General features: G+C 37.4%; 1 protein-coding gene across 3 annotated transcripts in view; it reads left to right on the top strand.

Moving 5' to 3' along the window:
• nup50 (nucleoporin 50) overlaps window positions 1–27030 on the top strand; it is a 94888-nt gene that overhangs the window by 65597 nt on the left and 2261 nt on the right. For 2 of the 3 annotated variants that reach the window (XM_043709227.2, XM_043709228.2), the window contains exon 8: window positions 178–8685. The exons of the other annotated variant lie outside the window; for it this stretch is intronic. In XM_043709227.2, the coding sequence (XP_043565162.1) occupies window positions 178–389 (212 nt within the window). In that variant the 3' untranslated portion in view covers window positions 390–8685. Of the gene's footprint in view, window positions 1–177; window positions 8686–27030 lie in introns of those variants that run through there. 3 annotated transcript variants of the gene reach the window in all.

The raw sequence follows: 27030 nt of genomic DNA, 5'->3' as shown, positions 1-27030 counted from the left end.
GTGTTAGGTGCATTAGTCAGAGGGAAATGGGTCTGAGTGGGTTACTCTTGGGAGGGTCGGTGTGGACTTGTTGGGCCGATGGGCCTGTTTCCACACTGTAGGGAATATTTTTTAAAAATGAGAAAGGAGTAGTAAAGTTCTATAATTTAATACCTTGACATTTTTTCTGTTGATCAGGAAATATTTTACTGAACATTATGCTTCATCCGTCACTGCCTTGTACAAGGACAGGAAAGAACAATATCCTTATTGTTTGCATTCCCAACCCTCCCATTGATGAGAAGAATCCTGACACTCCTGTTCCCATTTTGATTCGTGTGAAAACCACTGAAGATGCAGATGAGCTCCACAAAATTATAACTGAGAAAAAACTTGCACATCAAGTGTAATTCTGGCTTAATTTAGTGTTTATAAAGAGTTTTTGCCAAGTTGCTGCTAGGGTCGTTTTCTTTTCTTTTAATAAAATTAGTGATTGGGTGAAAGTGTTGGTTAGGCAGATTGCACTTCATTACATTCATCCTAATTTGGATATGGCTAGGCATTGTCCTTTTTTGTCTATGTACTGAAGTTGCTTTCTGCATATGGTTGTCACCTAATTTGATATTCTTAACAACATTGTTAACTCTATTTTATACCTAAAGTTTGATTAAATGGGGCCAGCATATTCTTTCACCTTTCAATCCTGGTCATGAAAGAATTTACATGTGAACATGGAGATCAGAAATTTTACGACTTACGTCTGCTAACATTCAGTCTTGCTAAACAGTTTTCCAGATTCCTGTATGGGGCTACATGCAGCAGTGATGTTTGAGGCTGTTCCAATGATTGTAGTATGTTAGAAATTCTCTTTTTTGTTTTAAACTCCTACCTCACTTAACCCCTCAAAAGCCAATTGAGAGTATTTTTCACAAAGTGAGAAAATGAGACTTGTACCAGATGTGGTAGAATACATAGAACTCGGGAGAACTTGGAAACTAAAATGAGCAATAAAGGGTGGAAATCAAGCAAACCAAATCAGCCAAAAAAAATCGATCTGGATTAAAAAGGCTCCTCGAGGGAGGAAAAAAGGAAATGACCAGTGAACAGAATAAAACATAACCAGATTGTGGTTTTTAAAAAACACAAAGTTGGATCTTTTGTCATTTCTTCCAAGGTCTCTTGTGCTGTCCATTTTAGCTACGTGTAAGCCACATATTCATTTCATGTCATTAAAATTGTAATAAAAAATTACATTGCATCTACTGATTTGTTGAGCTTTTTTCTGTACTTAGCATCTTCTATATAGTTTCACTTCAAAAAATGTTGCCACATAATGTGCAAATCTACATCATAACTTGAATTTGGTTTCTGCTAATGCACTGATAATGTTATGCAATGTAATCTCCCTCAAACAATGGCATTACTTAATTTGCTCTGGTCAGCTTTGCTTATTTTATCCATGTATACTGTATTTCATTAAGTAAAATCACGTTTTCTCAAATTCCTCTTCTGGTCATTAGATGTATCTATTTTAATGGAACTTAATGTAATTTTATTTTTACGTCTTCATTTACATGTGTCTTGCAATGTGGTTCTGAAGGTTATTTAAAATTGCTGGGTTTGAAGATCTTTTGAGTTACATGTTTCAGATTTGAATTTTAAAATATGAACGTGGCCTGTATTCATCTTAATTGGTGTTAACTTTAAAGCCAATAACAAGTAGGCAAATATTAATCTAATCTAATAACTGAACTTGGAGTAATTTGAGGTTTTGGCTTTACCTTGAGCAGTATTTGACTATGAATACACAGTGTATAAGTTAGTTACTGAGCTATGTATCTTAAATCCTAAATGTCAAAGTTTAGAGCTGGACATGGAGCCACAGTACTGATCATAGAGCTGTTTGATTCACGTTGTTGATCGTGGGAACCCTTCTTATCAGCAATGTGGATTTAAGCAGTTGCCTTAGATTTAAGTAATTCTTGAATTATGTACTCTCGTCAAAGTTTTAGCTTTTTTACTTTATAATCATAGAATGGTTAAAGCACGGGATAGATCATTCAGTTTGTTCCCTCTGTTATTCCTGGTTCTCTTGCACTTTGCACTTCTGACCTCTGGTGCTTAACAGTTCCACCATAGAGTCCTAGAGATGTACAGCACGGAAACAGACCTTTCTTATGCCCTCTAGTTCTGGACTCCCCCACCCCTGGAAAAAGACTTTGTCTATTTGTCCTGTCCATGCCTTTCATGATTTTATAAATCTCTATAAGGTCACCCCTCCACCTCCGATGCTTCAGGGCCAACAGACCCAGCCTATTCAACCTCTTCCTATAGTTCAAATCCTCCAACCCTGGCATCATCCTTGTAAGTCTTTTCTGAACCCTTTCAAGTTTCCCAACATCCTTCCAATAGGAGGGAGACCAGAATTGCATGCAATATTCCAAAAGTTGCCTAACCAATGTCCTGTACAACCGCAACATGACCTCCCAATTCCTGTACTCTATACTCCGCCAATGGGAACAGTTTCTTTCTTACTACTCTGTCCAGATCCTTTACAACATTGAACACCTTATATTAAAGTCTCCGTTCAATTTTGCCTTCTCTAAGTAGAGCAATCACTTTTTATTTCCAAAATATTCTTGTAACTGAAGTGCCTCATCCTTGGATTCTATCTTGTAATCATTTTCTGCCACTTCTCTGAACATCTGAAACGCCCTTCCTAAAGTATGGTGTCCAAGATTGGATGCCATACTTTGATTTGAAGCTGAGCCAGTGTTTTGTATAGTTTTGTTGATTAATCATGAACAATTTACAATTTTGTTTTCTGTGAAAGGACTAGACCATCCTGTGTTGTGTACCTCATCAAATGGTCATGAAATGAGTCACAAATATGTTAAATATGAGTCTAGAAAATGCCTTCATTTTAATCGGTTTTAAAAAAAACCTACACCCTATCACTGATTATTGACCAGAAGATATAGGACGAGTAGGCTAATCATCCATTTGCATCTGCTCTATCATTCGGTGAGATCATGACTGATTTGATGGATAATCCTCAATTTTACAGTCTTGTCTTTTTCCCCCCCACCCACCCTTGATGATTAAAAATCTTCCAACTTTGAATACACTTAATGACCTAGCCTTGAAGGGATTTGTCATCTCCTTTAAATGTGCACTCCCTTATTAAGATTAAGCTGTTTGGTTCTGGACTTCCCCACAAGGAGAAACATATTTTTCGCCATCTACCCTGTGAGGTTCCCTAAGACTCTTGCATGTTTCTGTAAGGTCGTCTCTTTGTATATTCCAAAGAGTACATGCTCAACTGATCCTCCTAAGGCTGCCTCTCCCCACTTGAAATTCATCCAGTAAACATTTTCTGGACTGCATCCTATGCCATCATATCTTAGATAAGAAGCCGAAAATGGTTCACAGTATTCTAGCTGTGGTCTGACCAGTGTTTCAGCAAAAGGTTTTAGTTTTAGCAAAACCTGCCTACTTTTATTCCATTCCTTTTTGAAATAAAGACCAATATTCCAATTACCTTCCCTTTTTATCCATTGAACTTGGAGCTAGCTTTCTGTCACTCATGGCAAAGGACTTCCAAATCCCTCTATCCAAGCTTTCTGAAGTCTTCCTCCATTTAAATAATCGCTCCTTTATTCTTCCTGACAAAATACTTTCCTTTTCTTTCCCACATTTATATTCCATCTGCCAAGTTTTTACCCAGTTGCTTAACCTGTGTCTCTCTGCAGACACTGTCATCCTTGCTGCTTGCCTTTCCGCCTATTTTGTGTCCTCTGTAAATTTGGTTATAGTGCTTTCATTTTGCTCATTCAAGTAATTAATTGTCACATTATAAATAATTGTGGCTCCTGCACTGATTCCTGTGGCACTCTACTAATTACAGGTTGCTACCCTAAAAATGCTTGGTTTTTCCCAACTCTGTCATCTATTCATTAGCTAACCCTCTATTCGTGGGAATATGCCACCTTCAAGATTATTGATTCTTGTTAAGTAGCCTAATGTATGGTGGTAAGTGCCTTCTGAAAATCCAAATCTGTTACATCCACTGCTTTTTATATAACCTGCTTGTTACATCCTCAAAGCACACTCTAGTAAATCTGTCAGATGTGAATTATCCTTCAAGCAGAGTCAGCATGGCTTCATGACTATATGTATTTCTGAATACTCTGTTATGACATCCTTCATATCAGAATCTTACCTACTTTCAATGATCGGCATTAAGCTAACTGGCCTACAGTTACCTTTTTGTCTCTTTCCCTTTTATACAAAGGGGTTACATTGACATTTTTCCAATTCTCATGGTACTTTTCCAGAATCCAAAGATTGCTGATACCAATACAACCACTGTCCTCTGTAGCTACTTCCTTTTAATATCCCTTCAACTCGCAGGGTCTTATTGGTCTTTAGCCCCAATAGTTTCCCTTGTACTTTTTCTCAAGTGGAGCTTATTGTACTTATTTGTTCTCTTTTTGCCGTTGGCTTATTTAGTATACTTGGAATGTTTTTAATATCTTCTAATGTGAAGACTGACACAAAGCATTTACTGATCCTCTCTCTCATTTCCTGGTTTGCCCATTTATTATTTCCCCAGTCACATTCTCTCAGGGGCCTATGTCCAGTTCACCGTCCAATTTTATCTTCTCCCTCTTGGTTGTCTTTTGGTTTTTAAAACCTTCCTATTTGTCTGGCTCACAACTAATCTTTACCATATTTTTGTTTTCCAATTTGATGCTATCCTTAACTTCCCTAGTTAATCTCGCTGAGCTATATTAAAAATTGCACGTGTGAATCTCATTTGTTCTCCACGTCACATTGCTATTTTGTATAGCTTTTATACTCCAAACCCAGGAGAAAGTGAGGACTGCAGATGCTGGAGATCAGAGCTTAAAAATGTGTTGCTGGAAAAGCACAGCAGAACTCCAAACCCAATTAACAGTTGAGTAGCAAAGAGGCTTAACACTAAAGTTATGCATAAAAATGATTAAATTGTGCTTTAAGTGCACTTTTTTATTTCTCCAAAGTTGTAATTGTTGCCAAAAATAAGTTTGATTTGACAAGTGCCACATGGAACATTGGTAAGAAGAATAAAGATAATGTTTTAATAGTGAATTTAAAATTTTCTAAAGGATCAAAGTGGTATATCAGTACTCATACCTCCTAAAGGAAGCAATGGTAGTTAATGAAACGCTTTTGGCACTGGGGTTCATTTCTAGAGTGATGGATTTGAAAAGCAGAGATGTATTGAACTTGTATAGAATAATGAGTAAACTAATTTGAGTATGGTGCACCATTATGGCCTTTATAAAAGGATGTAGAAATACTGGAGACTGTGTGCAAAAAAACTTCATGGAGAGGGTACTTCTGTTAGATTGTGCTGTTTTTCCCTAGATGAGTGAAGGCTAATGTTGGTCTGAGGTGTCTCTTTGTGGAAGTTTTTAATGGGGTAAATGTGGGAAATTGATTTGCATTTGAGGGAACCCAAATCTAATTGCCATAAGTATAAGACAGTCACCAATCAATAAGCAATGTAGGGAAAAGTTTGTACAGAGTGGTAAGACAGTAAGTTGTCGTGTGGATGAATATTGAAAGTACACGAGGGAGAAAAGAATAGAAGGATGTGGTGACAGGTGAACATGGGAGTAGTTTGTGTGGAGTCTAAGCATCCGGATGGTTTGAGGCCTTTTTTTGTTGGAATTTTTATGTACTGTAATTCATTGTAACCTAATTGATTGGCATGATTGAAGTAGGTCTGAAATATGGTTATTGTTGGAACTGTTTTGCTTATTGTGGTTCATGGAAACAAATGACGCCAGATCATTTTTACTTTTAAAATGAGTTCCCCAGAGAGCAATTAATCAACTCCATCGTCTTGTATGGCTTTGAAAAATACTAGGAGATAGTGAGGACTGCAAATGCTGGGAGCCAGAGTTGACAAAGTATGGTGCTGGAAAAGGCACAGCAGGTCAGGTGACATCTGAAGAGCCTGATGACTGTTTATGCCTGAAGCATTGACTCTCTTGCTCCTCAGATGTTGCTTAACCTGCTGTGCTTTTGCCAGTGCCACACTTTATCGACTTTGAAAAATACTATTTTTTTTAAACTATTGACTCCACCTATTACCAGAATCCTACCCTACTTTTCAGTTTTAAAAATAATCCTTGTTTTGTAAATGTGCAATAGTTTTTGCAGTTTTACTTGGTGACTGATAATTCAATGCATCAGTCAGTGCCTCAGGAATTCCAAAACTAATATCTAAGCCAATTTTCTCCAAGTTGATTTGGTTTCCTTTGCTTCATTGATAAAATATGACTCCTAGAATATAGAAAAAATGCATAACCTTCGGACTTTCCACATGAGGAACCTTGTCATATTTAATATTGTCTTCTGAAATCTTCATTTATATACATGAAATAAAACTCGTTCCAACCTGTAATGTAACTTCTGAAATTCATTTCCGGCTACAAGACTACTTTGTGGCTGATTATGTTTGAAACAGTGCAGGTTGTAATTTGTTAACTAATCAACTATTTTGAAGTTTAATCTGTTGAGGTTTTTTTTGTTTTTAGAATTTGCGATTGGTTTTAACTTTAGATTTTTACAGAAATGTACTGTTCATATTCATGTGTGCAACAATCAAGCTGATCAGTTCTGAATGCAGTTAGGTTGATTGTCGGCATTGTCGTTTTTACAGATGTTTGCACCTTAATGCATTGAAAGCCAAGAATCCTGATTAAAATACTCCAATAAGAGTTTATTTATAAAGTATTTGATATGCAGTGATCCTGTTAAGAGGCAATGATCCTCTATATTAATATTTAATAAGCTTATTTCAAATTAAACTTGTGAAGATTTTTGATTGTACAAGTCAAAAGCTTCTGTGTTACCATGTCTGGAGGAATGCTATAAGCTAAATAGCGGACACAAATTACCAGCATGTAGGAAAATGGGCAAATTATTGTAAGAAACCTCTTTAATCACAATGCCTTGTTGAGTCTGGGGATGTCACTGATTTTTCTTTTAAATGTGAAGTAGTTCTAAAACCTGCTATTCCACTGGACAAATCAAAAATATCTTTGCTATTAGCTGTATTTCCCTTTATTGATTTCACACATCCCTCTAAACATACTAAAGCAGCTACAAATAATGTATTTCGGTTTACATTTTTGACATGGGTGCTTTCAGATTAGGGTAATAAGCTTTTAATTTATTGTAGTGAGCATTAGAGGGTTTTTTACATATTCGTTAAAATCCATAATGTGTGGAAATGGATCATTCTATTTTTCTTGCACTCTTTTTAAATGGACCTAAATTGGCTTAATCCCTTCTACCTGTCGTGCCCAGTGTACATGAGGATAATTCAGTTATTGATTAGGAAAGCATCAAAAATAACTGTGATTCAAAATGAGTGCAGAACAAAATAATGAAGAAATTTTTATTTAGTATTATACAACAACATCCAGATACATATTCATCTTGATTAGAATTTGCTTTTCTGTAAAATATAGATCATACTTAGGATTTTTGCTTTAAGTAAACATTCCACTTTAAATGGCAGATTTTTTTTTTGCTGAGAAACTTACATGTTTGAGTGATTGGAATGGGGGCAATTTTAAAAATGTTTTATTTAATGTTGGGAAAATGTTGTTAATAACATGTTTTGAGTGAGGTTTTTATGGCTGGAATGTTATGAAAAATGGTTTATACAATTCATAATTCTAAATATTGTTTACTTGAAGAATGTGTCCTTTGTGTGAAGTACCAAAATGCAATACTTCTGGTAATAGTGTGCGATACCATATTCACAAGATGTTTCTAAAAAAAAATTTTAAAACATTAAAATCTTTTAATTTTTCAGTAAATGTCCAATTATTTCAAAAGATACCTGGCACAAATCTTTGCATCTGTCTAAGCCAATTCACTGATTTCGTTTTGTTTTTATGTTGCATTTCTGGACAAAATAAATAACTAGCTGAAACAAAATGGACTCCGTTGTATTGTTATGCAATTGCACTCTGCCTTTTAAAGATTGTGGAATTAATATTTCTGTTCTGTATTGCCTAATAAAATGATTCTGTTGTCTTAAGTTTTGAAAAAGTGTTGTGATATTCTAGCTGTCTTGCTTTTTTAAATGAAATTCTATGTCCTTTATTTTCTTAAAACATTTAGCTTTTTAATTTTTTAATCTACGTATCAGCTTTATTTGATACGTGGAAGTGCACATTTTGGTGTGGGTCAGTTTAATATCATTTAGAATTAATTTGACAACTTAAGTGCTTATGTTAATTTAATCCTATTGACAATCTGGTCATTTTATCTAAAAATATTATCCTTTTTGTTAATGTAATATGATCTTTTTCTATTAAAACATCCTACCCCTTTCCAGATTATTTGGGAAAAATAGGCTTGACTAGAAAGAAAACATTATTTAAGTAATTTGAATGAACTTTTTCAATTTGTCTGAAAATGTGAGTCTTTCTATCTGAGCATGTAGCATATTAATATCACAACCACCACTGTGAGACTTGTTGGCTTTGTGCTTCCCACTAACATAATGTATAATTTCCAGCATGGTGTTATATATTTCAGAATATCAAAAAAAACTGGCTAAAAGATTTGAAAAAAATTGAAATGATGTACATCATTAGGCATTTGCATGAATAAAATGTTTTTTCAGTAATATTACTCTTTCAAGAGTGGGTTGTTTTTATTGTAATTTTTGAATAAAACTATAATGACATGTAGCACTGACATTCCAAGATGCTTCCTAGGAGCATTAAACAAAGTATAACACTAAGCACATTGGTTAGGCCACTTGTGGAATATTGGATGCATTTCTGGTCTCCCTTCCTTCTTTTGGAAGGATGTTGTGAAACTTGAAAGGGTTCAGAAAAGATTTACAAGGATGTTGCCAGGGTTGGAGGATTTGAGCTATTTCCCTAGAGCGTCAGAGGCGGAGTTGACCTTAGAGTTTTTAAAAAAACCATGAGGGGTGTGGATAGGGTAAATGGACAAAGTATTTTCCCTGAGATGGGGGAGACCAGAACTAGAGGGCTTTGGTTTAGGGTGAGGGGAAAGATTTAAAAGGGACCTAAGGGGCAACTTTTTCATGCAGAGGGTGGTGCATGTTTAAAATGAGCTGCCAGAGGAAGTGATGGAGACTTGGTACAATTACAACATTTAAAAGGCACCTGGATGGGTATATGAGTAGGAAGGGTTTAGAGGGATATGGACCAAGTGCTGGCAAATTGGACTAGATTAGGTTAGGATATTGGGTCGGCATGGACTAGTTGGAGCCGAAGGGTCTGTTTCTGCGCTGTAAATCTCTCTGATTAAGCAGATATTAGATCAGTTGGCTGGATGGCTGCTTAGTGATGCCAATAGAATGGGTTCATTTCCCACACTGGCTGAGATTACCATGAATAAGCCTCCCTCTCAACCTCTCCCCTCACCTGAGGCATGATGAACCTCTGGTTAAACCACTACCAATCCTCTTTCTCTAATGAGAGAACTAATATCTGGTAGGGCAATAGCAACTTTTATTGGGTTGGATGATCAAAACCTTAGCCAGAGAGGTGTTAAGGTGCCCTTTTTTAAAAAAACATTATACAAAAGAGAGATGTGCTAGAGAAGGATTCTAGAACTTAGAGCTAAGAAAATAATGTGGTGACCAACAATTAAAATTCAGGATTTTCAAGAGGACAGAATTAGAGATATGAAGGTTGTGGGAGTCAAGTAGGTTGCAGAGACAATGTTATAGGTTGCCACTTATTATTAACTTTCCCTTCGATCATTTAATTCTTTCCTGTTAGATTACTGAATGAGGGAGTAATAAAATTATTTATCAAGTTTCAACGCCTGTCCTAAAAATGTATTTGTCAAAGTTGGGATTTTAGGTATTTGACGGTTTTGCCTATTCTTGATGGCTTTTTTGAAAATTCACTATTTATGCTATTGGCTTCCATCATCTTTAACAAGTAGTGCATTATACCCCCACCAGTCCCCATCACTAAATGAAAGAATTTTTCCATTTGCCTTTGAATTTTGTTTTGTTTTTAATTTTTATATGTAACCAGCTGTCATCTTATTTTTGCTCCTGAAATTGTGTGGAAATAGGAATAGTCCATTCAGCCCCTCGAGCCTGTACCACCATTCAATGAGATCATGGCTGATTTTTGGATTAACTCCACATACTTGTCTTTGTCCCATAGCCTGAAATACATTTTTTATTAAGCAGAAATTTTAATTTCCATTTTAAACTAACATTTGATCAACTGCTCTTTGTGAATGGCAATTCCAAATATCTTACCACTGTTTGTGTGTTTATGTAGAAGTGCTTCCTAATGTTTCTTCCGAATGGGCTGGCCCTAATTTTTAGACTATGCCCCATAGTTCTTGAATCCCCAGTAATGTTTTCACTGGTATCTTTAGCTTCTGTCTTATTTGCTATTAATATCTTAAATTCTTTGATCAGATCACCCCTTAAATCTCCTACATTAAATAGATTTTACGGTCAAAGTCACAAAATTGCCAATAGTATATTAAGATTGTTACAACCCTGATGCAAGGATTCAACAAGTAACTAAATCCTTCTACACCATAAATCTTAGCTGAAATTGAATGTTTTATTTAGTCCATAAATTAAATAAACAAATTTGGCCTTAAACAAATGGCCAATCTGGTACTAAAATACTATTCAGAATTCAACAATTCCCTTAATCACAAAAATTCACTTAACAGGGCAACACAGCTTTGCAGAGGTATGATGGGTAGGAAATAACTGGAAGAAATAATAATACTCTAGTGGATCTAAACTAAAAGGGTGGAATGATTTAATTGCTTATAGTTCATTTGGTTTCCTGTTGATGAAATCAAGTTACTATCAACCATAGAGCAGTGGAAGACTCTGATTTGATGAAAGGCCAGTTAGGATTGATTTAACAATTCAGCATGATTTATGTAGTGATCAGAGATCGTGTTTATTTAAAAGTAATCGATATTAACATTTTCAAATGTCTGAAGGATTTCTAACACTTGATGCTCCCACATTGTAGCATAATATCTTATTGATGAAAGAGCATTAAGGAAATTAGTACAGTTCCCATGGACAGGGTTCTAACATGGTGAAAGGCAACAAGGCTGGGTAAACCTGTGTAGCTTACAGCTACGAGAAACAATTGCACAAAAAGTGATGAAATAGCAACACGTACATAAGCATAAGCTTGTATTTGCAATAGTGTTACCCATGCCACTTACGTGCACTCAGAAGCTTTGGTTTTTGTTCCCCACTCACTGTGAAGGGCAGTTCCTATCTGGCCTAGTGCTTTAAATATGCCACCAGCAATCCTGGAAGAGTCTGGTAGTGGTGAGTACTTCTATCTTTGGTGAGTACACAATAATGTCCTTTGGGCACCTAGAGGCATTGTGAATCTATAATGACACAAGCAATGGAGAATTGTGTGAGAAATCTCAAGTTCATGGAGAGAAACCCTCTATGGAAACTCCCTGAAATTGACACTTAACTGAGTTTTGGTCAAATTCAGCTCATGTTTTCTGCAGAAGGCACAGTTCAGTTATGTCACTAATTTCCATCCTGTCTTGATCCCTCCCCCATTACTCCATCCCTGGTTCTATGTCTTCTGTAAATCACTGCTTTCAAGAATCTTCTCACAATTCTGGCCTCAGCTTTCAGCTTGTACAATCCCTTTTGGACAGGAAATCAGTTCAGTACCTTTTTCTTATATCTCTAGATACTTTTCAGAATAACCTTCCTACAGACATGGGGCTGGGTTGAACCTTCTTTCTTTCTTACTCCATTCTTAATTTTTGTGCACTTCTTAATTTTTGCAAAGTATTAATTAGGGCATGCTGATGCCTTTTTTTTTTGTTCAACTTTAATGGGATTTTAGTTGCTGGCTTGACCAGTATTTGCTGACTATTCTTGTCCTTGAGAAGATGATATAACATTTTTGTTTCATTATCTTCCATTTCCTTTTGGTCCTGGGATACCAAATGAAAAAATAAACTCCTTATGAAGACAATGGTAGACATCTCAACTCCTCCAAGAAATTCAGGAAGGGCACATTCACAACCAGTATTATCACACTTCCTACTTGCACCATACTGAATAAACACTGGTCATCCATTGAGTTGCGCACACATGTATTTTGAGAGCATGACTTTTAATCATTAAATGTTATCACAACTCAGCCTATCAATACCAATAAACAATCCACTTCCTGGAAATTTTGTGGCATTAAAATGTGAGCCTTTTTCTAGAGGATGGGAAAACTTTGTACCTCCGGATGTCTAGAATGAGTGTAAGAGTTCAGAATATTTTTTAAACAATCACAAAGATGATCATAAACTAGGATTTTTCACAATTACAAATTGAAGTTATACTACATATTACTTTGTACCTAACTTGAGGAGATCTAAGCTTGTTGTGGTATCCCATTTATGACGCTTTTTATTTTCTGTACTCAAATACAGAGTACTCAAGTACTCTGTACTGAAATTGTGATTGATACTAACAGCCTAGGCCATAGAATGCACTCTGAGGTTCAGAAAATTCTTCACATACTGTGAAGAAAGCTATATGCAGCTAAATATAATGTCATGAAAGTAGACTTTAGTAAATATGAGCAGGTGTCTTGACATAAATTTAGGCAATTAAACCCTGGCAGCGGGGAAAGCATTGGAAATCTTGGGCATAAACAATCAGACTGACTTGAAGTGAATTGGCTGACCAAACAGATTGCTTAGAAATAAACAAAAATATTTTTCTTAAATTCCTCATCTCTTTTTGATTCCATGTGTCCACTTTATTGTTGATCCAACACTATCTATATTTGTCATATGGTTGAATACATTATGCTTGTAACTGTACTGTGTAAATATGAGATAAGGATGCAAACTACCAGATTAAAAGAATACAGACGTATGCGCTAATACTTATTGGTAATATCAGATTTACACTTGGGTGAACGTCAACAGGTTTTCTTAGACATAACAATAAACAGACAATAAGAGCAACAGGCCCTTTGAGCCTGATCCACTATTCAATATGATCATGGCCAATCATCCAACTTAATACTCCACTGTTCCTGCTTTCCCCCCATATCCTTTTATTCCTTTAGTCTAAGAACTATATTTAACTCCTCCTTGAAAACATTCAATGTTTTGGACTCGACCACTTTTTGTAGCAGAGAATTCCAAAGGTTACTACACTGAGTGAAGAAATTTTTCCTCAATCTGTAATAGCCTATCCCATATTCTGAAATTGTGACCTATGGCAGAGGATGGGAAGAGAGGAGTATCTTAGCTGGAGTTTTACAGACATAGGCTCTAGTTCCATGTAGTCTAGCTATCCTTAAAGATACATTTCCCCTTATGGTACAATATTGATCTCTGGTGAGGTGCAAAGTTATGAGTGATATACTTTCAGTTTGTAATTACTGTCTAGAATTCTAGTTTAAGATTATCTTCATGACTGTTTAAAAAAGTATTCTCATTCTATTTAGAAGTCTGGATGTGGAAAACTTTCCCAATACCAATCAGATGACTGCCCCTCGTATCACAAAGTTTAAAATCAGAAAATCTCAAATGCAACCCTACCCAGTTTCAGAAGTAGTTGCCACTACCACGTCCAGAACAATCAACACAACTCTGTCTCTGTTAAATTCACCCCCATGAATGTAATGTAGAAAGGCATAGATATAGCCCTATCTTACATGGTACAGCTCCTCAATGAAATATTGATAAATAATTAAATCTATGTGCTTCAGTACCAATAATACAGGAATGATGTTTAATTTTAATTACAATAAATTCTAATTCAACATTCCTTGTTTAAGTTCCCCATTCACCGTTTCCCTGCTACCTGCAGAATTCTTTTAAATATTACATGATTGTCACATTTCTTAATGTGTTGATCACTTAGTTTATACATCAACTTTGTTCTGTAAATTACATTCTAATTCAGCCTTTGGATTGCAAATTAGCTACTTGAAGAAAATACCATTGTCATCTATAAAGTTCATCTTGGGTAATTCATCTCAAATCTGGAATCTTCTTGGTTTTAATCGCTCATCTATTTGTTGCCAAAGCTAAATCAACCATTAGAATAATATGTTTTAATTCTTTAATGAATAGTAACTGTGCTTGTATTATTCATGGAATTTTGTTTGTAACATTGACTTAGAAAATGTATGTGATAAAACATATGATTAATATCAAATACATTACATTTTAATGAAATTCAATTTTCTCATTTCACCTTTTTAATGTAAACTTCTGAGTCCAAGTGATAATAAAAATGCAAAGTATAAGTGCAGCTGTTAGAATTGGACAGTTACATGAAAGTAAAATGCTTGCATTTTGTTGATTCTTCCCAGTTTAATATCATTAGATTAGGGAGCAGGACAGCCCTACTGCTGGCTGACATTTTCCCGAGTTTATCACATGACCATAGAGAAACTTAGTGTATGTACAACCACTGAGCAAACAAAATTTATCTTTTCCTGAAATAAATTCACAGCATTTAAACAATGCAGTAGTGCAAGTTCTGAAACAGCTAGAAAGCTTTCACTTGTTCCTTAGTCTTCCTTGGAGAGGTATAATGAAACTTCAGGACTTAGTAATTGCCCAATATTTAGAGCACTGCAATAGCCGATTTATGTCCTGAGAGATTTGGACAAAATTCATTCATTCATTGATTTTCTTGCTGATGGACTAGGATTAAACTTTGTGCAAGTGGGAGTTCTGGGTCTGTGGTAATCAGGACCAGAGCTGGTCTTGATTGAAGCATCAGCAGGAAGTTGCAGTGAGATCATTAACAAGGAACATCCAATGTTAGACTGGGAGAGTGGAGTGGAATGGGCAGTTTGTATGTTAAGGTGGAATTTGGGGAGGATTAAAAATCTATGAACTATAAAGATTGAAAAAAAAAAGAATCCGGCTATAACATTAATGTGGAAATTCACCACTCTCCATGCGGACACAGGCTGAATTTTCCCATGTTTAGGTCATGATGTTATTGAGGAGTTTGATAGAGTATTTTTGTCATGCCTCACAACAACCCTCATTCAACCCTCTGCTGCTTATACAATCGGACCCACTTGAAATCATGCAGCAGCAAATGTGGAAGTGCTCATTTCTGCCAGGACTTTGCACCATTCATACAACTGGCTCCATATTTCAACCCCAGGTGTGTACCACTTCAAACTTTCTGAAGTAGGACTAAAAGAAATGCTCAGCAGAGCCTGGAGAAGGTAAACAGCAGGCTTCACTCTGCAAGGGTAAGTGCCACCATCTTCTCCCTGCCTTCCCACTCTCATTGGATCTCTAGCCTTGGTGATGTCACTGTGCAGTGGCAATGTTCTAACACTCACAATTGCAGGCAGCACCTTTATTCGGCAGCTCTTAGGTACCTCATCTTCCTAAAGTACTAACCCTTTGTTCCCTCCCTATGAAATAGGGACTACTAACCCTTTGAAAAACAAATGGAATAGGAGCAGATGTGGACCATTTAGGCCTGTGAGCCTGCTCTGTCATACAATAAGATCACAGCTGATCAGTTTGTGTTTTGAATTCCACATCTCATCATACCACTGGGCCATCATCTCCCCACTATACCTGAATCACTCGTCTATGCACAGCTATGTGTTTTTTCCTTAAGTTTGATGCTATCCATAACTTTTTCAGTTAACCACAGGAGGGGGAAGATTAGGTGGATTCTTATATAAATACAAAACAACTGTCCAGTAAGGAGGAAAGACCTTAAATGCATTTTATGCAGATTCCTGAGCTGGATTTGTGTCCCTGCCCATGGAGCAGCCTGGGAGAAGAATTACAATGTTAGGGTGATCTTCAAAATACAGCAGTGAGATGCTGAAGTATATTATGAGTTAGTCCAAGCTCGATCATGATGAAATGGTGAGGCTGGTGTTTTTCCAATTCCAACCTTCATAGACATAGGGCAGAGGTAGTCGCTATCCTTAAAATCTTGCCCAGAGATGATTATGAATGGATCGTAAGAAGAAAGCTACGAGAAGCAAGTGGTGAGCTATTTGACAGGTAACTACTTTGACTTTCACATCAAAAACCTAATGCCATCTCATTTTTTGGTGGTGGGCTAGAGAATCACAAGCTGTGTATAAATTAGGCAAGCTTTGCCAGTAGTGGGGTACAAGTGCATGAAAGTAAGATGGTCGCCACACGTTTGTGACATTCAGAACATACCATTGAAACTTTGAGAAAAATCAGAATGGTTTCTCTTGATGTCAAGAATCACGTTTTTCCATCTTGCCATTGGCTAAGCTGCTCAAGGGCTGGAAAACTTCCACCCCCATATCCTCAAAGTGCTGCTGCTTGTCATCTCTAAAGTTATGATATCTTGTTGGCTGTGTGATCCTTTCTCTTTCAAGATCCAGAATCATTATTAAAAAATAAAATCTGTGCATGATTCAAGCAACACAAATTCCTCATTGCTCTGAATCTTTTAAGAAAAGACAATTATGTTGTTATAGGATTGACACTGAAACAGAACTACCCTTTAATTAAAAACCTTAAATATTCTAAGATAGAAAAACAGGGAGTGGTGTCTTCCTAGCTTATTAATTATTCTCATTTAAGAGCCATTTCATAGAACACAAGATCTAAAACACTCAAGTCTTGAATGCTTAAAACTTTAAACTGGCATCTTCCTGGTTTAGCACAGTAATGGAACAGCTGCAGAATCATTTACAAAACAAGTTGAGGAAATTGCTTTTTCTTGCTTTAATAACTACTTCTAGTGAAGTTTAATTCATAGACAGTAGATAAGATTGTGTAGAGGGCTACAACAGGCCAATCAACCTTTATTTTCTATAAAATCCTCTGCACACGATAAACAAAATAAAGTTTAGCAATGTGTTATTGAATTCACCAACATGTAAAATTAAAAAAGCAGATTTCATAACTAGTGGCTCATATTTAAACTTGCAATTATCTTAGAATGTTCTATGGCACATAAAGGAGCTACATAATTGAAACTTGTCCATCTCCAACAGTTAGAAAGAGAAAAGCTTTTTGCTTCAATCAGGTAATGATATTCTTTCTCCATACATTCCTCATTGAGTGTGGAGCTATGAAAAATGCCAACTTTAATTGAGAAGCAAAGTTCTGCTCTCAGCTTTGTGCCCTTTAGAAGAACAAAGTAATGCACACTAGCTACCAACAATGTGTTTGGAAAACTCAGGAGTGCTCCTCCAAGCCCAGTCAATGTATCGTGAGGTAGGTTGTGGCAGTATGGGACAGCCTGTTGTGTAGTAGATTTGGGAGTCTACATAGATTTCGCCAGCCACACTAGAATTTTCACCAGCACAATCTGTGCAGGTTACTCAAAGTAAAGCAGGAAGACAAGAGCATAAACTCCAGCATCCTGATCAAAGCCTTTCCTTCAGCATCATTACCATGATCAGGTGAGATTAGCTGCTCTGGCCTACACACTAAATAACTAGCTTCCAAAGCAGATACTCTTTGCTCAACATAAGACATATTTTAAGGACATTCTGAAGGCCTTATTGAAAAGGGGACAAATTGACCTCCGTACGTGGGAGGAAAATGATGCCAATCATGCCATCTAGAGGAGTCTAACTCAACAAGACAAAATGTAGTCAGAAACTGACTGCATAAACCCTGCTGCAAGAGATATCACAAAAGCAGAGCAAAAGAGAGGAATCCTCTTCCCCGGGATCAACTCTTGCCCTCTGCCAAAGGCCAATGGCTCCAGGGTTTGTCTGCTAAGTCACCCAGGCTACAAAAATCAGAGAGTCTGGCAGATACCATCATTGTTTTGAGTAATGACAATGCCAAGTAACTGAAGGTGAAATGGAAGAAGCAGGGGCAGCCAGGAAGATTGCTAGAGTAGACATCATCGATAACTGATTCTAATAATTCTCACATCTGATCCTGAACTAATCCAGATACAAAAGAACCAGCAGTATTTTCAGAGTTAGTATGGTCCATTTTTATCTCATTTAAAAAAAAGCCTTTACAAAAAGCAAAATGTTAAGGACATTATAGATTACAGTGTTTATAACTGAATGTTTCATTTTTCCATGATTTGTCTTTGTAAATGTTTAATTACTCTAATTATATGAACTCTTACTTCATATCTGCATGTGCATGATATTACATTAATCTACATTAAGCTCGAAATAAAATTGACACGACTGCCTCCCGAACCACCCTGAGTACTCTGATCACCCCACTTTAAGCGCACGCATGCGCGCGTGGGGAGGTGGGGAGAAGATGTTAAAGAGACAAAATAATATTTTCTTTAAAGGGGAGAATCTGGATGCAATTTATTAAATATATTTGTGGGTATTCCAGCTTTAAACAAACTCAGAACCAAAACTGGATCAGTCAAATAATTAACTGAAACATAGGTGAAATTTGTTTCAGAATCATAAGTGATGATTTGATCTCAGAACGTATATATCAGAAAAATCTGCTCATTGTTTTTCAGGTACGTAGGAGAGCAAACTATATTAATCAAAACTCGCAACACACACTTAGTGCATACAACTACTATTAAAACAAATTTATTTTCCTTGACAGTATTTTGGATCAAGGTTACAAATTTCATTTCATGCATAATTTATTGATATATGCAAATGAAATAGAACTATAATATGCGATAGGCTATTTTCTTAAAGATACATTATTCAACCGTATTATGTCATAGTTACTGAAGTCTTCCTAATTATGTTTTCAATTTAGGAATTTCTGCAAAAAATGCAATAAATCTCAGTGATAAAACAGAATTCTTCCACTAAAATACACAAACATGAATTATTTGTGAGGTACGTGCTGAGCTTGTGAAGTTTTATACAAGAAATTGAAGCAATCTCGAGATGCAAAGTCTTTTCAGACACGGTTAAACAGATGGTTTGTGATCTGATTGCATCTGAATACCAAATTACCAGCAACCACATTGCAAAGCTTGATTCTCAGTAATTCAATCATAACAGAACTTCCTATTCCAGGTTTTAATTATGGCTCACAGAACAAGCAGCTGGAAAGCATATAGCTACAATTCTGTTCTGTAATAATTGTATTAATTCTAATTAGAGCAGACACTCTCAGGGCAGGAAGTAATCAATGCATAATCAGAAGAAAACAGATCACAGAATATTTAAGTTGCTGGAAACGCACTAACTTATTGGGATGTTTATACAGTGTGTGCAGGATGCCGTGGTGCAGCTGGCTGCTCTTGCCCTTCTAAATCACTTTGAGCCGTCTTTTAGGGCGAGATGGGATTTTGTGTGGTTTGTTTAAATGTTAAGAGACACCATAGTTATTGGTTGCTATAGACTGTGCATAATACATTGGATTGTTGTTGGTAAAAACAAAATGGAAACAATGTAAAACCACACTGAGAATAGGACAGAGATTTGAAATTCGCCACATCACTAGGTTTTGAACTTACTTCCTCATAAAATCTGGAGATATTACATTTACTTCCGTCATCTAAACCATGAAAAAAATATTGTAAATACTGGGGTCCAAGCACTGATCCCTGTGGTACCCCACTAGTCACTGCCTTTGGAAAAAGATCTGTTTATTTGTATTCCGTGTCGAAGGAAATTTCACCTGATCATGGTAATGATGCTGAGGAAAGCTATACATCTGTACTGCGTTTCTGAAATTCAATAGCCTTTTCACATCAAGTGTTTTTTAAAATCCATCTCAATATCAGTGAATAGATCAAAACAGAAAATCCATGTGGATATCACTTCTCCACCCTGGGACCCCTGACTAATCTGTAACATCTCTACTCCACCACAATTGAAATTGATAAACACAGGCTGGTCCAGCACCAGAATTGCACCGTGCTATGTCTCTAAACAATCATTTACCTTTCCACAAGATGGCATTAGGAACAGGTATGTTCCATCTCATGCACACAGGTATAAAGTCTGCTATTCAACTTATGACTCTCTGGCCTTTATACTTGAAGTTTAAAGCTGGTCTAGAAGCATTTTAATTCTCAAACTTTCATTTCATATATGTTTTATTTGCTTTTTCTTTCAGATTGTAAAATCTTCATTTTCATCATTGCTCTCCCTCTTCTCTCAACGTTAGCTCATTACTCAATGAAACTTGAGTTTGTCGATCGATGAAGGATTCACACTTGATCACTTTTTGAACCATAGATTGGTTGAACCATCTTTATTCCTTTCCCTGCCCAATCTAAAACTGGGATAGAACCAAACATTTTATTTTAATCTTTAAATATATTTGCTAAATTATGACAATAGGGAATTGGTTGACAGATAAGCAGCAAAGAATACAAATAGACAGGTCTTTTTCCAAAGGCAATGACTAGTGGGGTACTACAGGGATCAGTGCTTGGATCCCACTATTCACAATATTTTTTCATGATTTAGATGATGGAACTAAATGTAATATCTCCAGATTTGCAGGCAACAAAACTGGGTGGGAAGATGAACTGTATAGGTAGTGAGAAGTTGATTCAGTATGATTTGGACAAATGGAGTGAGTGGACAAATGCATGGCAGATGAAGTATAGCATGGATAAAAAGGTGATATTATCTACTTTGGTTGCAAAACCAGAAAGGCAGATTATTATCGGAATGGCAATAGATTGGAAAAGGCAAAGTGCAATAAGTTTCAGCTGTCCTTGTGCACCAGCCACTGGAAGTAAGCATACAGGTACAGGAAGTGGTGAAGGCGATAAATGGTATGTTAGCCTTCATAGCAAGAGGATTCCAGTACAGGAGCAGGAGCGTCTTGCTACAAATGTATATGGTATTGGTAAGACTAACCTGGAGTATCACATGCAGCTTTGGTCTCCTTATCAGAGGAATGATATTCTGGCTATGGAGGGAATGTTTACTAAGCTGATTTCTGTGTTGGCAAGACTATGTATAAAGAGACTTGATCAGTTAGGACTATATTCACTGGGGTTTAGAAGAATGAGAGGAGAATCTCAGAAACCTATGCAATTCTAACAGGACTAGACATGGGAAATGTAGGAAAGGTGTTTCTAATGACCAGAGGGCACAGCTTAAGGATATGAGGTAAGGCCAGTTAGGGCTGAGATGAGAGAGATTTCTTCACCCATCTGTGACAGAGAATTCCACTGGCTGAATGTGGCCACAACACTGACTATCTTCAAGAAAGATTTAGATATAGTTCTTAAGGCTAAAGGGATCCAAGGGAAAAAGCAGGAATGGGATATTGATTAGGATAAATCAGCCATGATCAGATTGAATGGTGGAGAAGTCTTGAATGGTGAATGCGGGGTTTACATCAGAGTGGTGCTAGAAAAGCACAGGTCAGGCAGCATCTGAGGAGCAGGAAAATCGATGTTTCAGGCAAAAGCTCTTCTTCAGGAATAGAGGCAGGAAACCTCCAGTGTGGAGAGTTAAATGGGGGTGGGTGGGGCTGGAGAGAAGGTAGCAAAGAGTACAATAGGGGAATGGGGGTGGGGATGGAGGTGATAGATCAGAGAGGAGGGTAGAGCAGATAGGTGGGAAGGGAGAATGGCGGGTAGGACAGGTCATGAGGACAGTGCTGAGCTGGAAGGTTGGAACTAGAGTAAGGTGGGGGGAGGGAAAATGAGGAAACTGGTGAAGTCCACATTGATGCCCTGGGGTTGAAGTGTTCTGAGGTGGAAGATGAGGCATTCCTTGAATGGTGAATGGCCTACTCTTACTTACAGCATTCACTTGCCTGAAAACACTAATTAAATGTACAATAGTTTTGCAATGTTTATCTGTATCTTTTGTAATTTTGACAGCTTCAGGGCTTTCTGACTGGTGAGGCATAGTTTAAACCTTGACATTCAGCTATGTGCGCACAAGATCAAGGTAGAAAAAGAATGAAAAGTTGTCATCATTAGCGGACAGTACAGGGAACAGGAGACTCAGATTGAAGGGTTTAAAACAAGAGATAGAGAAGGACTGTGAAGAAATTGTTTTATGCAGCGAATCGTAATAACTTGAGACACGTTGCCTACAATGCAGTAGAATGGGAGATAAAGAATATTTCAAAAGGAAAAAGTGTGTGGACACTTCAGTTTTAAAAAAAACTGGTATTTCCTAATCAATCTGTTCAGAGAAGTTACTACACTGCTGTGGAGCAGGTGGGACTCAAACTTGGGTTTCCTTGCTCAGAAGCATTACCACCATGCTAGAGTAGCACATTTTTTAGTAAACAATTACACGGATATAGCAGGGAATGGGCCTGATTGCATTGCTGTGCAGAGAGTTGGCCTGAACTCAACAATTAACTTTGTTAAATTGCACAGAATTACCTTGAAGACCCACTCTGGGATGGTACTCTGGTACACATGCTGCAGATTAAAGCAGGGAGTTGAGAAGGTCCAGGATTTGGTGACTGTTTTATCTAGGCCTCTTCTCAGCCAGCAGATCTTTCCATTCTCCTCACCTCAAGCAAAGCCCTTCCTAAGAGGTGGCAGTGATGGCCAGATATCTGAAGTTAATGGCCATTAGCAGCATAACATCAGTAATGCTTTATAATGCAGTGTGGAAAAAGCATCCTGGTCCATTGCCTGCCTTCCTGCAGCTGGTGGTGATGCATTTTGCAGGCAGAGAGTGTATCCACGTGCCACTGAAGATATTCCTCAACATGGAATGCATCAACTGTATTGGAGTTGGTGGACATGTCTACACAGCTTCCACTCAGTTCTGGGTGTATCAGTAGAGAGACACCCCATACAAATGGACTGTAGAACTTAAAAACAGTATGGGCACCAAAAGATTTCTCTAATTTCATTTCATCCCCACCCCTAATTACCCTGGACAAGATCGTGAACCACCATGCCTTGGTGTCCCATTTATCTACTGCCCTAGTCATTTTAGGTGGCAAATGTGGAGGTGCTGTCAGGGGAGCCTATAATGAGTTACTGCATGAACAGGTCATTGTTAAAAAAGTAGAAGTAGAGAAAAATATTAAAAAGACAATGTCATGTCTAAATCACTATGGACAAAGCAGCAGTAAAACCCAGGGGTTTTGAGACATGTAATTATGCAAATACATAAAAATAAACTGTTGAACATCTGATCAATTCATTCAAGAATTGGAAAGCCTGAAGATAAGGGAGAATGAACATTAGCAACAAACGTAAAGAGATATAAAAAGATATCAGCATAAGATTCAAGAGAAGCAAGCACATCTCCCTCATCAGGGATGAGTTGTAAATTTATTTCCAGTAAATTTAAATGACAGTCTAATTACTTGAAGAATGGGAGATTTTTGTCTTTAAGTGCTTAGACGAAGAAAGATTGTTTTTTTTTTCCCCATTTTGTACAAACTAAACAAAAGCTACAATTGATCTTGATAAGGATATGGAAGAACAGTTTGAATGTCTAGGCTGCAGTATATGGGAATTTGTGGATAGTCAGACTGTTCCAAACATGCTTATAATAGATTTCCATCTTGAATCACTCCAGCTCAGAATCAATGAATTGGATTGACAGTCATTGAGATTGACTCACAAGAATGCAACAACATCTGGACAATTTGTTCCACACTTTGGTCACTCAACAATAAGTCTATGTTCATGAAGCACGAATACAACCAATAGTGTGCAAAATAAGGAGTACCCAGATTAGATAGACAGCAATGATCTGCAGAAACTGATGCTGTCCAACAGGCACAGCGTAATTTACTGCCCGGAGAGGAATGGTAGGGTGCCCCAAATGAACCTTAGATCAGTAAACTGTCCCAAGAGATTTAATTTGATATTAATGAGTAGCAATTCAGTTATGGGCAGAGGCAGCATTATTTTGAAGGTAGATATATGATGTGTTGTGTATAGATCTGAAACTACATTTTCTTTGCAACAGGCTATTTCAGTTAGAGCAAATGGTAGCTATTCTTATCAAGACCATACAGGTCCTTGAGAAATGTATACAGGGCGATCTGGTATAACACAGAGTTCCTCTGCAACTTGTGCTGTAGAAAATAGTGTTGTAGAAAATCACTCTGTTCAGTAGAAATTTGTGTTACCAAAACAGTGTTCACAAATCATCAATTGCATTATAGCCAATTTATGTTGACTAAACATTTGTTAGATTAGACTAGATTCCAGAGATTTCCTACAGTGTGGAAACAGGCTCTTCGACCCAACAGGGCCACACCGACCCTCCGAACAGTAACCCACACAGACCCATTTTCCTCTGACTAATGCACCTAATACTATGGGCAATTTAGCATGGCCAATGCACCTGACCTACACAGCTTTGGACTGTGGGAGGAAACCAGAGCACTTGGAGGAAACCCACACAGACATGGGGAGAATGTGCAACCTCCAACACAGACAGACAGTCACCCGAGGCTGAAATCAAACCCAGGTCCCTGGCACTGTGAAGCAGCAGTGCTAACCACTGAGCCATCGTGCTGCCCCAAACAGAATGACCTGCAAGCAGAAAAGTATTAGTGGCAACACATACAAGATTATGTTTAGCCTGACCATACGACATGCTGTCAAATCTGATGGTGAGTGAGGGACATCTCAAATTGGCTTGAAAGGATTTTGGAGGGGGGATGGGTCTTGTCTTTGTCATCATTGTCAGGATCCAACAATAATAGGAACAGCTGCCAAACAGTCCAAGAGAGAGAGTACAAAGAATGGCTACTGAATGATAGAACAGAACTGCAAAGAAGATGATTTCTGCAGCCATGTGAAACTTTTAGGGATAGGTAGATTGAGGTGGTGAACATGTGGCATGGGCAACTGACACCAATATTTGGCCAGGTAGGAACATTAATAGTGGGATGGCTCCTTTGTAACTGAATAGGAACTAGGGTCATGGAGGAAGAAGTGAATAGAGAGGTCACAAGGATTTTAAACAAGATGTTGGGGGTGGGCATGAGGTGGGTAAAAGAACTCTCAAGGAACAGGTCATGTAAATAAAATACTTCTCTACTCAGTTAGTTTGGAACTATCAGAAATAGTGCTTAAGGCACGACAGGTAAAGGGAAAAGATGCAATGTGTTTAAGGCTGGCGGGAGAAATAAGAAAGTTAAATCAAAGTGATTACTGCCCAGAAGGAGGACATTCAACCCATCAAGTCATGCAGTCTTTCTGGAAGAACAACTCACCTACTCCCAATCCCCCACCTTTTCAGCACCCTGCAAATTTTCTATCTTCACATAATTGTCTTTTGTTTTTTGAAAGCCACTCCAGAAAGTACTTCACCCGTTTGCATCCACAGGACATCCCATAGACCAAATTTTTACATTTTTACAAAGAAATTCCTAATCACTGTTGCTTCCTTTACCAATCAACTTAAATCAGTGTCCCTTGGTTCCAGATCCTTCTGCAACAAAAACAGTTTCAGATCTATTTTATCTGGACCCCTCATGATTTGGAGCACCTCCAGCCAATCACCTCTCAATTTTCCTTAAAAGGAGGAACAGCCACAGCTCCTTCAATCCATCATTTTAATTGTAGCTCTTCGCGAACAGAATCATTCTCGTCAATCTTTTCTGCACCCTCTCAAACACCTTCACATAATCTTTGAAGTCTGATGTTCAGAATTTGACACAATACTCCAGTTTAGGTGGAGCTAGTGTTTAAGATGTAACTAACTTGCTTTTGTATTCCATGTCCCTATTTATTAAGCTTGGGATCCCATGCCCTTGATTAACCGCTTTTGCGATGTTTGATAGAATCATAGAATCCCTGCAGTGTGGAAACTGGCCATTTGGCTCAACAATTCCACACCGACCCGCTAAAGAGTATCCCACCCAGACCCATTCCCCTACCCTATTACTCTACATTTTCCCTGACTAATGCACCTAACCTACACATCCCTGAACACTATGGGCAATTTAGCATGGCCAATTCACCTCACCTGCACATCTTTGGACTGTGGGGAAAAAACTGGAACAACCAGAGGAAACCCGCGCAGACATTGAGAAAATTTGCTAGCTCCACACAGGCACAGTTGGCCAAGGCTGGAATCGAGCCCGGGCGCTGTGAGGCAGCAGTGCTAATGACTGAGCCACCATTTCCTGCCATCGTTAATTTGTCCTCTACACCAACAGGCTTTTCAAATTGTGAACTTGCTTTTACATTATCTTTCTCATTTCTCTTACCAAAACATGTCACTTCACATTCCTTTGCATTCATTTTCATTTTATCCATTCCATCAGCCATCCCATGGTCCTTTGAAGATTGTTCTCCTCACAATTCATTGTACTTCCAAATTGTTATCTGCAAACCTTGGAATAGTGGCCCACACGCCCAAGTGGAATAGATAATCAAGAAAAGAACAGACCCTAACATCAATCCCTAGAAAATCCTGCTGTATACTATCTTTCAGTCTGAAAAGCAACATTGAAGCAACTGCGTATCCATATTGTAACTGCTCCTTTTATTCCTTTGGCTTTAATTTTATGACAGGCCTGCAGCACTTCAGACATCCTTTGGAAGTTTATTCTAATCACATATCACCAGACTCTTCAGTCACGAGAGGGCCCATGAAATAAATATACAAGAATCCATCGCAATGGAGGTCCCTGTGCAGCACATCAACTCTCTCTATCACCTCTTCAAAAGTTAATCAGTGCTAGCTTTCTGTACTTTTCCAAATTTGGAAATTATAATTTTTATATCAAAATGGTTTCTGAAAGCTTTCAAAAACCAAAAAAAAAGTTAAACAAACTGGACTGAACAATAAATAAAACAATGAACTATGGCTACTGATTTAAAAGAAAAACAGCAATTTCTGGAGAAACTCAGTAGCTCTGACAGCATTTGTGGAGAGAAACCAGAGTTAATGTTGCAAGTCCAGTGACACTTTCTTCAGAATTGGACTACAGTCAATGTGTTTATTCTATTTTTTTTAAAAAAACGTGATACAATATTCACAATTTTCCAATTGTTTGGATAACCACAATACCCGAGGATCAGAATTTAATGACCAGCACTTTCACTTATTCCATCCTTCATTTTTTGAATACCATAGAACATCTGTAATAATTTAC

This window comes from Chiloscyllium plagiosum, unplaced genomic scaffold (genome assembly GCF_037043375.1).
Source record: "Chiloscyllium plagiosum isolate Xiang-an unplaced genomic scaffold, Cpla_swu_hap1 HiC_scaffold_19, whole genome shotgun sequence".
Taxonomy (NCBI): domain Eukaryota; kingdom Metazoa; phylum Chordata; class Chondrichthyes; order Orectolobiformes; family Hemiscylliidae; genus Chiloscyllium; species Chiloscyllium plagiosum.
Note: the sequence above shows the minus strand (reverse complement) of the source record. Positions and strands in the feature narration are given on the sequence as shown.